We start from the raw sequence: 11,799 nt of genomic DNA, 5'->3' as shown, positions 1-11,799 counted from the left end.
AGCCTGGCCCTTGTGCATGGGACACATGGGCTGGCAGGTCCTGGGGCCCTGGTAGCTGCTGGGGTTGGTGGCACCGGCTAGGCTGGACTAATGCAGGAGGCATCAGGCTCTGCTCCCCTCCAGACAACACCCCTGGCCTCAGGGCTTCGAGCCAGCTCTTTGCCCCCATGTTCCTCCACTTATGCTGGGCAAGGAGAGTGCCACGGCTGTCTGGGCACGGCTATCAGCTGTGTGGAGGCAGAGAGGGAGGTGCCCCGGCTGCAGGACGGCTTTGGCGGGCTGGCTGTTGAGACAGAGGCCTGCCTGCCTGCCTGGCGCAGCGTGGGGCGCAGCCAGGGCTTGGGGTGGCCACCGCGCAGCTGCTGCAGGGCGGCCGGCGGAGTTTTGCCCGTTCCAGTTATAGTTTCACAGCAGGTCGGGTCGGAAGAGACCTGAGAGATCATCCAGTCCGACCCCCTGCCTGGGCAGGAAAGAGCACTGGGGTCAAACGACCCCGGCGAGGTGTTCATCCAGCCTCCCGTTAAAGACCCCAGGGCAGGAGCCAGCACCACTTCCCTTGGAAGTCGGTTCCAGATCCTAGCCGCCCTGACCGTGAAGTAGTGCCTCCTGATGTCCAGTCTGAACCTACTGTCTGCCAGCTTGTGACCGTTTTAATTAGCAGCACGTCCAGGCCCGAAGTGGAGCCGACCAGCTGGACCAGAGCTGCTCAGCAGAACTGCTAATTAACCCACTGCTCATTACCGCCGGGCTCACTCGCTGCCGGGCACCTCTCCGCCCACAACCCAGGGGTGCCGCCTCCCCAGGCCGAGGGCACGAGTCCCGAGCTGGTGCCAGGCTTGGGAGCCGGGCAGCCCAGGCCTAGCTAGCTGCGGGGCAGGCAGCGGGAGGAGAGGGGCAGGCAGGGCTCTCGCCCTGGCTCGGTCGTTGGCTTTGCCCCGGTGCCAGCCCGGCCGCGGCCGGCGGCGGGCACCGTGGGAAAAAGCCGGGCGGCGCTCCCACGCCTCCCGGCGGCGCGCGGGCACAGCGCCCCCTCGTGGCGGCAGCCGGCTGCAGGCCGCTCCGGGGCGGGAGCAAGCCCGGCCCGGCCCCGCTCCGCCCCGCGCACTTCCGCGCCGCGGCTCGGGGCCCGGCCCGGCCCTGCCCCGGCACCATGCCCGAGGCGCCCTTGATCTGCAGCGAGACGGCGAGCAGGTGAGCCCGCCCGGCCCCCTCCGCCTGGGGGGCATCCTGGCTCCCCGAGCCCCTGCCCCCAGGCTGCAGGGGAACCCGGCCTCGTGTCCCCGCAGGGTGAGCTCCGTGCTGCACCGCGACGCGAAGCAGTTTGGGAAGAAGCACATGTTTGACGGGAGCGAGGAGACCTGCTGGAGCTCGGACCAGGTGAGCTGGGCCCCGCGGGCCGAGGGGCCCGGCCCGGGCCTTGCCTCCGCCTGGGCTGCTGGTGCCCCGGGCACTGGGGCTGTAGGGAGCCGGGCAGCCTCCGGGCGCGGGGCCTGTGCCTGGCTCGGGGCCCAGCTGGCTCGTCCCTGGTTTCAGGGCTCCTCCCAGTGGGTGACTCTGGAATTCCCGCAGACCGTCCAGGTTTCCCGGCTCCAGCTGCAGTTCCAGGGCGGGTTTGCCTGTCGGTTGTGCACGCTGGAAGGTGAGGTGCTCGGGGGCTCGCGCTCTGGGGCCGGGGCCCAGCACAGCCCCCCCCGTCCCAGGGAGCGGGGATGTGCGTGGAGTCCCTCGGTGCCTCCCGGCGCTCGACCCCCAGCTCCTGTCGTCGGCGCCTGGGCCGGGCCTGTCAGTTCCTGCAGCATGGAGGTGCTGGCCTTGCGCAGGGGGTTGCGTCGAAGCAGACGGCGCCGTGTTGAGCATGCATCTGGATGCATCCAGCCTGAATAAGGGTTTAAATGCGTCTCCCCCGTTCCTGGTCCCTGGGTGCGAGTGCCAAGTGTCTGAGGGTGGCAGCGCTTTGTCCAGCCCTGAGCTATGGCCCCCAGCCTGGGGCCGAGACTTGCCTTTGTCTAGCACCCGTGCCAGTGGCAGGGAGCTGGTGCTAGGGTGGCCCCAGTGCAGCCAAGCCCATCACAGCCGTCCCCCTCTCTCCTGTTGGTATCCAGGCTGCAGGAAGGGTGAGGAGCTGGTGAAGATACTGGATTTCTACCCCGATGACGTTCACGCCCTGCAGATATCCTTCTGGTCTCGCTGGGGCTGGGCTACACCTACAGGGCTGTGCGGGTCCTGCCCCCACCCCCCAGCTCTAATGGGGGGAAAATCACAAGGAGGGGCATGGACGGGGCAGTTTTTGCCTCCTTACACGGGGGCAAAGGAGGGTGGGAGCACCCTTCCCTGGGCAGTGGCCCAGGACGCCCCCACTGCACCGGGTAGCTGCCCCAGGGGTATGTGGGGTGCTGGGTGGGTGACTGTATCTGTGCACCCCTCTGTCCCCGTTTCTTCCTTTACCGCTCTGCCTACAGCTTCCCGGTGCAGGGAGCCACGCTGGACAGGTTGAGAATCACCTTTGCCAGGAGCACGGACTTCTTCGGGAGGATTGTCGTGTATCACCTCAGCGTGCTTGGGGAGAAGCTATAATGTGGGGAAGGGGTCGCGCCAGGTGGGTCTCTCCTACATGCTGTTGTGCCAGCCGGGTCCCTGGGCCTGGGCACAGGGGCCCAAATGAACTGGAAACAGCAGCTTGGAGCAGACCGGGGATGCTCCGTCAGCGCATCTCACCAAGGAGTGCATGATCAGGGTGAGGTTGCAGGACCTGCTGCACCCCTGCGGGCTCGGGGCACGGAGAGCACCACTCCACCCCTGGATCCCAGCCTCACGTGGGCCCTTGCTGGTAAATCTGTGAATTAACGGCATGCTCGGTGGAGGCCTCTGCCAGATGCAGCTCCTGTTAATGGTGGAATAAACACGCGTGGCTCTGAGCTGGGGCAAGCGAGAGGTTTTGCGATTTAAAAGAATCAGATACTTTGTTGTGAACCTGCTCTCCCTGCGCCCTTGCTGAGTGAAGCCTGAGGCCTTGGCTGGACTCGGCTGGTTCTTCCTACTCACCTTTCTGCAACTGGCTAAGGGTGCTGAGAGCAGGTGACCCTGGGCTGGGTTGGGTGGTGGGTTTGATCCTGCCGCCGTTCTGCCGTGAGCTTCCAGGCCTGGTGTCTGGCTGAGCCAAGCCCTGGCTGCTGCTGCCATCCGTCTGGCTCAGGAGCCCCTGCTGAAGGCCCTGGGATTTGCCTGCTCTGGAGAGCCTAGGTCCATGCTTGGCTACCCAGCCCTTCCCTGCTAGGCTCTGGTGCAAGCTGAGCCCTCTGCTTGTGTCTGCAGCAAATGAGCTCAGCAACGCAGCCAAAGTGGATCTGCACACTCGCCGTGTGTGTTGTGGGAAGTACAATAGCCCCCAAGTTCACAGCTTTGTAGCCAAAGACATCTCGGTGCCCTAAGTCAGCCGAGGGGCAGCGTCCGAGTTGCCCCCTGCGGCGGCTGGAGGACTGGCTGCCAGGGCACTCACCGCGAGGGGGAGATTCACTATTCCAGGTTCGTCCCATTCTGGGATGAAGCCCCCTCTCAGCTGCCTCAAGGAAGCCAGGCAATGCGAGATGCAGGAGCCGGGAGCCAGCCAGGCTTGCACCCCTTGGGCTGCTGGGGGTTTGGAGCATGCAGGTTTGCATGCACGATGGCTGCAGCGGGGCTTGGCCCAGGTCCCAGTGCAGATGGCGGGTGCTGGGGCTGGAGGGGCATGTTGGGCAGGTGCAAGTGCCAGGGAGGGTGTGTGCTGCAGGGCAGCTAGCCCTTCTAAGGTGAGGCCAGCCCCACCTGTTTGGGAGACTAATCAGCTGGGAGCCAGGGTTCAGATGAAGGCAGCAGGCAGCTCTGGGGCAAGCTCTCACAGGAGCCTGGTCAGAGATGCTTTCTAGGCAGGTCTGGCAGCTATGGGGCAGCACAGCATAGATGCGCTGACCTTGAGCTAGGTTGAAGCAGGAGCTCTGAGCCCCTGGCAGGTAGGGGCCAGAGCCCTGGTGCAGACACATGCTCCAGTGCATTAGCCCATGAGTGCTGCAGGCACATGTAGGACCCGAGTGAGGCTGGCATACTGTGGCCGGAGTGTAGGCTCCCAGGGCGAAGGCTGGGAGCCCTGACTCTGGAGATGGCCAGAACGCCTTCCTCAGCCACCCTTTGGAAACCTGCCTCACCTCTGTGGCAGTCTTGATCACAGGCCCAAGCAGGGGCCTGGCTGCCAGCAGGGTACTCAATGGGGCTGTGAAACTGCTGTAAGAGCTGGTCTCCTGCCGGTGGGGTAGAACCGGGCCATGCAGCTGTGGTAGAAGATGGGACCGGCTTCGCCACATCACAGAGGCTGTTCTCAGTCAATGTAGTAGGAGCAACTCTGGGGCTGCTCTACCTTGCTTCTGGGGCTGAACTGGCTCCTAACCTGTGATCTTCCCAAACAAGCCCCAGAACGCGGCTGACCGGAGCCCCCGAGACAGCATGAGAAGATGGGGCCAGGCCAGACTGCTGGAGGATTTACTTCCAAAATGCAACATTAGCACAGGCAGACGGTGTGCCCTGAGCAGGTGAGGGCCCTGCTTGGGGCGGGGGCACAACAGCTAGGTCTGGTGCTGGGCACGGATGCAGCTCCTGCCAGACTCCTGGGAGTGTCAATGTGTTCAGCCTCACCAGGGACCTCCCAGCCTTGCATCTGAAGCACTTGTCTGCTGCAGGGATCCAGCCCGGTTGGCTCCATCCGATGCACCTGCAGTCCCTTGGAAAGGCACAGCCAAGGCCTCCAAGTCCTGGTCACTCCAGGCCCTTGTTCTGAAAGAGCTTGAGGATGTGGCTTTCAATCACCTGTTGCACTGATCGGAGGAAAGGAGAGACAAGGCAATAAGTCCCAGGAGGGTTTGGTGGGGCACAAGGCAGCATGTGCCTGCTCCCTAACCCAGCCGGGACAGGCAGAGCCCTGATGGAGTGAAAAGAGCTTCAGCTGATCTGGGGTCACTGCTGTGTGTCTACACTCCTGCAATGGAAGCTAAACCCAGGGCAGGCTGCCCTGGAACAAGACAACCGTGGTTCAGCCTCCCCCTAACACGGTGCAGTGTTTCGTCTGTCCACCCCCTGCGGTCTCTAGCAGCCCTGTGAGGGGTTGGAGTTATTCCTGCTCCATCCTATGGCCCATACCCAGCCCCTACTAGCTACTGGCTGCCTCTGCTCCACTTAAAGAAGTCTCTGGAGAAGTCCCAGGTTAGGGCAGATGGGAGTGAAGGGATAGGACCCTGCTGGGAACTCCTGGCCCCTTCCCAGTGTTGCAGGATACTTGCCCTTCCTGTGTCCCAGGGCGACAGCCAGGTCCATAGGGGTGTAGCCAGAGTCGGCCTCTGTGGTCAGATCTGCTCCACGAGCTGCAGGTAGATGGGAGCACGGGTTCAGGGACCACCCTCTCCCCTGCACTGATGCCCTGTCCCAGGCTTGGGAGCAGCACACGGTACCCCAGGGGCTCTGTTCGCCCCGGGCCATGCTAGGCAATGGAGCCCACCCAGCACTTGACACCTGCGACAGTCTGGGGCTCCAGGAGCTCTAGCTTTGGCCTGTCACCTGCCGCTGCCCCAAGAAAGAAAGTCACCAGCCCTCCCCAAGCCAACTCAGCGCCTTCCCCAGGTCAGACCCGCCAGACACAATCTGCCCCTGGCAAACCACGGCACATGCAGCGTCTCCTTACCTAGCAAAGCCTCCACGCACTTGACGTGGTTGCCACGCACCGCATACAGCAGGGGGGTGCCGCCGTTCTGCAAGGGAACAGAAGGCAGCTGTCGCAGAGCCCCGTGTTCCCCCACCCCGAACACCCGTGCACCCAGGAGGCCAAGGGCAAGCTTTGCTTGGGGCTTCCCGGCAGTTTACTGGGGGCACTGGCTGCCTGGCACAGTGATCCTGCGAGGGGATGTTAGGCATGATCACAGGAGGCCACGCTTTGCTGCGCCTGGTCACGCCAAGGAGGGCTGTTCCCTGCTGCCCGCGGGGCGAGAGGGCTGGGGCCCATCAGGCTTTCCCTTGGCTGTCTGTCCAGGTGGCTTGGCACTCCCCAGCCAATTTCAGGGCTTGGAGGGATTTTCCTTCTATGAGGCAACACGGCATTTTTAGTTCCTGGTTCATTTGCTCAGGGTCTGTAAATCACTGCAAGCTCAAGCTCTCTGCAGGCAGCCCCCGGGCTCGCAGGGCCACTTTGTCCCAGGGAGCAAAGAGGGATGTTAACCTGCCTCTTAGAGATCCGCCTCCGCCAGGTCAACCACCTGGCCCCTGCAGCGGCAGCGCCAGACTCTGCTACGTGCACTGCTCTTCCTTCTCTGCATGCACAGACCAGCGGCCTTGTGCAGGCCTGCCCTCTCCTTCCTGAATTTCCTGGATCACACCCAGGAAGCAGCTGCCGGGTTTTTTTAGAGGTGCGTTTAACAGCAGCTGCCGCTGGAGCCCAGGCAGCCTGCTCCAAGGCCGGGGCCGCAGCAGAGTTACCCAGTCGTAGATGTTGATGTCAACATTCCTCTCCAGCAGCATGATCACGATGTCGGTGTATCCCCCTGTGCTGGCCAGCGACAGCGCGCTCTCCCGCTCCTTCCCCAGGATGTGGGGGTCGGCGCCCTGGGGATGGCACAGGGCCTCAGCCAGCAGGTCGGGGGGAGGGGGCTGGGGTGGGCAGCTGCCTGCAGCCCTGTGTCTCACTGTTTAAGCTGCTTAAAACGGAGGCTTGCAGGAACTAATCAGAGGAAAGGCTCCAGCCTGCCCCACGCACACACCAGGTTTCCCTACTCACTGCCCTGCCAGGCTCAGGACCATTGTTCTGCCTCCAGCCCTATGCACAGCTCAGGCAGGAAGCTCCAGGCCCTGGACCCCTCCCCACAGGGTAGAGGCTTTTTGTCCTCCTCGCTCACCCAGCCCTTCCCTCCCAGCCTGAAGCACGTCCTTAGCATCCCTTATTGATGCCCTATGCTTCATAACCTGCAGCTCCTGCTGGTGGCTCGGCCTCTCCCTTGTCTTTATTGGTATATGCGGCTTTTTTGCTTCTACCTGCTGCCCTCACTTCACCTGTGAACCAGGCTGGGCTGTTCCACAGCTCCTATTCCTTGGCTTTTTAGCCGTATAATCAAACTCTTCCTCAAGAGCTTCCAACTTCCTGCAGCTCTCAAAACCCTGGATCCGCAGGGCCAGCAGTTCCCCGTGGAAGGACGCCCCATCAGCAAGGAGCTGTGCCTCCCCCCAGGATGCCAGAAATGCATCTCAACAGCAGGCACGTTTGAGGGCCCCAAGGCGCAGCATGAGGCCGGTGCGGCTCAGAGTTCATTACCGGGACAATGCCTTGGCAGCACACTGAGGGGGGATTACGCAGCCCCGTGATAAGCCTCATCTCGAATTACCAACAAGCAGCTATTTAATTACAAACGGCTCTTTCTGGCCATAAGATAAGGTTCTTAGTGGTCTTGACTTCGCCCATGGGCTCTGTGACTGGGAGAACGGCTCAACGCCAGCCCCTAGACCATTTCCCGTGGGGAATCGCGCTTCCATTTTGCTCTGCTCAAAGGAGCCAGTGGCTAAAGTCACTGGGAAGCTCTGGGGGCTGTGGACACCCCTGCCCTGGAGACCTGCAGGCAATCTATTGTTAGGTGGAGGGGGAGAAAAGAGATCTCCATCCCTGTGGGACAGACCCAAGGGGCACGCCAGCATTTGGGGCCTTGCTGGTAGGGGTTAGGCAGGGTGGGGAGGGGGCATCCCAAGGACAGGGACTAACTTAGAACTGCACTGTCCACGCTGACGCCATCCACTCACCCACTCCAACAGGTGACGGACAGTCTCAATCTCCCCGAAGGCCGAGGCCCAGATTAGCGGGGTGAAACCTCTCTCGTCAGGCTTGTTCACCAGGTTCTCACCTATGCAGAAAAAAAAAGCCCCGCGCAAATGAGCCACTCCCAGCACCTGCACTTACACAGCCTCATTTCACAGGTGGGGAAGCCACGGCCCAGGCAGCCACGTGACTCTCACCCGGGGCACAGGGAGTTCCCAACTCCCAGCCTGGGCCCCAGCCCTGTGTGCTCCTCTACAGGATGATTCAGATCCTTAAAGCAAATCCCAGGGACATCTCCCCACTCCCCAAGAGGGAGGCACTCTTCAGCTGCACCCTGCATATTCGCCTGCCGTGCACTGAGGCAGTGACTCAGGGCAAAGTCTGGGGGAAGGACAGAGCAGGTGAGATGTACAGAAAGGAACCTGGGGAAGAAAAATCCAAAGCAGGAAGACAACAGGAGCCTGGTTCTTCCAAGAGTGCTTGCTACGAAGTACCCCTGTGGTCCAGAGCTGGGCCCAGCTCCAGGGATCCTGGCTCCCCCACCCCACAGCTCTCACCCAGAGGTGGGACTGCCTGCTTGGGAGGCAGCGGCGGGGATGGCTGGGCACTGTGGGAAGGGCAGCGCTTGAGGGAAGGGGTGGCACTCACCTCTTTGGAGATGCTCCTTCAGCTGGCTGAGCTCCCCCTGTGCCGCCAGCTGGTGGATGGACAGAGCTGGGTGGGAAAGGGGACAGGGTTAGGACAGTGGCAGGCGGCCGCACGTGGCATGGGGCACGCAGCCTTCCCCACGGGCACCGTCCATGCCAGCCACCACACCCCCAGGCCCTGTTACTCACTGTCGAGCGTGGCCGGCAGGGCAGACACCTCATTGCCTCTCTGCCGGTTGGTCAGAGTGGTTGAATGTTTCAGGGAAAAGCCTGCTTGGTTGGAGGGAAGGAGAGTTAAAGCGTGTATGACCCTGCACTGATGCCCTGTCCCAGGCTTGGGAGCAGCACATGGTACCCCAGGGGCTCTGCTCGCCCCGGGCCATGCTAGGCAACGGAGCCCACCCAGCACTTGACACCTGCGATAGTCTGGGGCTCCAGGAGCTCTAGCTTTGGCCTGTCACCTGCCACTGCCCCAAGAAAGAAAGGGACAGATTATGTCCTGGAGAGCAGAAGCTGGGCTGGTCCGGGCTGGGGTGGGTGGGCAGGGGCGGGAGATAATGCACTGAATGACCCCAAGCACGATGCTATCCCCTTCTGCCACGGGGAGGAACTAGCCCCATGCACTGAGCTTTAAGCTATAATCATCAAGAGCAGCCTCTGGCATTTGTCCGCTCAACCCGAGACGCTCCAGGCCTCCTTTTCCCCTGATGGGTGGAAGCAAGCTACAGCTCCTGCTGGAGCCTCCAGCTCTAGCACAGCATCCCGAAGCCCTGGCCCAGACCAGGGTACCAAACCTCTGCCCCTCCAAGCTCCCTGCCTGTCATGGGTGCCTCTTGCCTGCCTCATCTCGCTACATGCTCAACAGCGCAGGGATGTGAGGGTGCAGGCCCCCCCCAGCGCACATCCCACCAGAAGCTACGCTGGGGCCACCGCTTCGAAGCCCAGACATACTGACCATCAAGGGCCGAGGCCTCGCTGCCTCGCTGCTGGCTCGCCGGGATCACGGAGGGGGTCAGGGACGAACCTGCTTTGTTTGAAGAAGCGAGTGACAGCTTATCCCGGATGATGAGATCGGACCACAACTGTCCCAGTCCTAGGCCTGCGTTCTGCCCGGGGGTGAGATACCAGCCCTGGGGTCCTGCCCTACCAACCACCCCCCTCTGCCACCTCGCAGCTGAGGGGATGCAGGGGCCACGGCTGGGGTGCGTACGTGGCCACGGCTGGGGTGGCAGCTCCGATGCACTCGGCCATGGCAGAGCTAGGGCTGGGTTTACAGCTCAGAGCGGCCTCCTGCCTCAGTCCCCAGAACCCGCGGGAGTCAGGCGGCAATAACAACATGCCCCTGGGGTACGAGTCCAGCCCCTCTGCCCCGCATCTTGTGAGCTCCCGGGGGGCCTCTCAGCCACAGTGAACCCAAACTCCCCGCCACATCCCTCCCGGGCAGTTGCTCACCGTTGTGATCAGGGAGGGCCTGGTCAAAGCGCCGTTTCACATCCTCCTGCTTGCAGGGATACAGACGTGGAAACACCGCGGCCGGCTCGTCATCCTCCTGAGCCGCAGCCTCGGCCAACTCCTCCGCCTCCCGCTCCTCTTCACATCCGCGCTTCAGGCTCTGGCACCCGCTGGAGCCCTGCGCAGAGGGGCTGGGTGCCGTCCGTCTGCCCTCCATGGGCGCAACTGCAAGTTAACAGGAAAGTCACCGACCACACGCCTGGGACGGAGGTGGACGCCGATCCGTGCGCGCACCTCCCCCAGGGCATGGAGGGATGCACGTGCCTGCTGGTTAGCTCACGGGGGAGCCGGGCAGCACCTTGCAGCGCAAGGGTGGATCTATTCTCCGGGGCGCACAGGGCAGGGCTCCCCATCGCCAGGCCCACCCCAAACGGTGGGGCACCGCGGTTTTTTGCAAAAGCTGGAGATTTTCCCGCGCTGCGCGGGAGACTCGTGACTTCCTCGGTGCCGTGCAGAGTTTCCCGCACGGGGTGGGCACGCGCGGCTCTGCTCCCCCCGTACGTCCGCCCTCGCCCTCGCCCCAGCCGCTCCCGCCCATCTGCGGGGTGCCCCCCCCTGCACCCACCGCTGCCGCTTCCCCGCCCTCGCCCCAAAACTGAAACCAACTTGTCGTCCCGCGAGGCAGTGGCCAGGGGCGGCGCCAGCCCGGCCCGGCCCAGCGCGGGGGTCCCGTCGGGGCGCTGCCCGGGCCCGGCTGTTGCTGATACGGGGTGGGGGGCCAGGCTGGGCAGCCGGAGCCGGAGCCGGAGCCGGAGCGTGGGAAAGGCGCGGCTCCAGACCCCGCCTGCCCGCCCGCCCCGGGGCTGTGCCGAGCCCGGCGGGGCCACCAGGCGCTCGGCTCCTGCCCCGGCAAGCAGGCGGGGCCAGGCACGGCTATTGCGGAGAAGGCCGGAGACAACAGCGAGGGGGCAGGAGCAGCGGGGAAAGGCCGGCCGGATCCCCGGGACACCCAGGGCAGAGGGGTCGCGGCAGGAAGCAGGGAGACGCGGGCCGGTGACTTCCCAGTGAACCTGCAGAGGCAGCTGTGCTGGGCTCCCAGCGAGACACCGGCTGGTGACTTTCCTTCCAGCGAAGGTGCAGGTGCAGATGCAAATATAGAGGCAGGTGTAGATGCGCTGGGCTCCCAGAGACACTGGATGGTGACTTTCCAGTGAACCTGCAGATGCAGCTACAGATGCAGAGGCAGGTGTAGATGTGCTGGGCTCCCAGCGAGACACGGGTTGATGACTTTCCCTCCGGCGAAGGTGCAGAGGCAGGTGCAGATGCGCCGGACTGCCTCGGTGCCGCCTGCGTTGCAATGCAGCTGCTGCTGCCGTCGGTTGGGGTTCAGCTCTGGGTGGAGCGGGAAGCCAAGGGGGTACACGGGCACCCCTGGATCCGCCCCGTGCCCACCGCGGAGCCGGCCCGGCGTCTCCCCAGGGGCGGCTCAGGGCAGGGGCCCCGTCTCGCAGGCCCCAGGGACCGTGCCCAGCCCTCCAGCGCTGCCACACGACGCCGGGCGCCGCCGCCGCCGCGCCGGCTCCTCACGGGGCCGAAACGCCGCCTTGTTCCCGGGGCCTTTTCCACCACACGTCTTTCCTCGTTGAACGGCGGGGTCGTTAGCAACGAGCGCGACATGGCTAGGACCAGCGCCAGCCTCACGTCGCCGCTTCCCCGCTCTGGATTTTCTGGGCGCTGTCACGAGCTGCGCGGTGCTGGGGGCGGCCGTGGGGGCTGCGCCCCGTCCCAGCTCCAGCACAGCGGGCGGCGGGGAGGGCGAGGAGGCCGGGCCGAGGCGCTGAGCAGCTGTGTGGGGTTGGGGGTGGGGGGGGCACAAAAGGCGGCGGA

The 11,799-nt window shown here is 63.9% G+C and overlaps 2 protein-coding genes across 7 annotated transcripts; one reads left to right on the top strand and one right to left on the bottom strand.

Moving 5' to 3' along the window:
- The first annotated feature begins 1,071 nt into the window (after window positions 1-1,071).
- NR2C2AP (nuclear receptor 2C2 associated protein) lies at window positions 1,072-2,915 on the top strand. 2 transcript variants are annotated; one of them, XM_059719891.1, is made up of 5 exons: window positions 1,072-1,191; window positions 1,287-1,377; window positions 1,570-1,639; window positions 2,103-2,171; window positions 2,459-2,915. In XM_059719891.1, exons 1-5 carry the CDS (start codon window positions 1,151-1,153, stop codon window positions 2,572-2,574), a joined length of 387 nt encoding a protein of 128 aa, XP_059575874.1. In that variant the 5' UTR covers window positions 1,072-1,150; the 3' UTR covers window positions 2,575-2,915. The 2 variants fall into 2 exon arrangements, with proteins under 2 accessions (XP_059575874.1, XP_059575873.1); XM_059719890.1 differs by having other exon boundaries at window positions 1,074-1,191; window positions 1,534-1,639.
- Window positions 2,916-4,493: 1,578 nt separating this feature from the next.
- RFXANK (regulatory factor X associated ankyrin containing protein) lies at window positions 4,494-11,746 on the bottom strand. Of its 5 annotated transcripts, none has more exons than XM_059719889.1 (10): window positions 10,983-11,746; window positions 9,913-10,137; window positions 9,416-9,487; window positions 8,650-8,730; window positions 8,462-8,527; window positions 7,798-7,898; window positions 6,490-6,615; window positions 5,702-5,768; window positions 5,304-5,384; window positions 4,494-4,841 (listed from the first exon to the last, which is right to left on the bottom strand). In XM_059719889.1, the coding sequence occupies exons 2-10, from the start codon at window positions 10,127-10,129 to the stop codon at window positions 4,783-4,785; spliced, it is 870 nt and encodes a 289-aa protein (XP_059575872.1). In that variant the 5' UTR covers window positions 10,130-10,137; window positions 10,983-11,746; the 3' UTR covers window positions 4,494-4,782. The 5 variants fall into 5 exon arrangements, with proteins under 5 accessions (XP_059575872.1, XP_014459508.1, XP_019354535.1 ...); XM_014604022.3 differs by lacking the exon at window positions 10,983-11,746 and adding an exon at window positions 10,579-10,749; XM_019498990.2 differs by lacking the exon at window positions 10,983-11,746 and adding an exon at window positions 10,579-10,749 and having other exon boundaries at window positions 9,416-9,484.
- Between the last annotated feature and the right edge of the window lie 53 nt (window positions 11,747-11,799).

The sequence above is a fragment of the Alligator mississippiensis genome, chromosome 16 (genome assembly GCF_030867095.1).
Source record: "Alligator mississippiensis isolate rAllMis1 chromosome 16, rAllMis1, whole genome shotgun sequence".
NCBI classification, from domain to species: Eukaryota; Metazoa; Chordata; order Crocodylia; family Alligatoridae; genus Alligator; species Alligator mississippiensis.
This window is presented reverse-complemented; position numbering and strand designations above follow the sequence as displayed.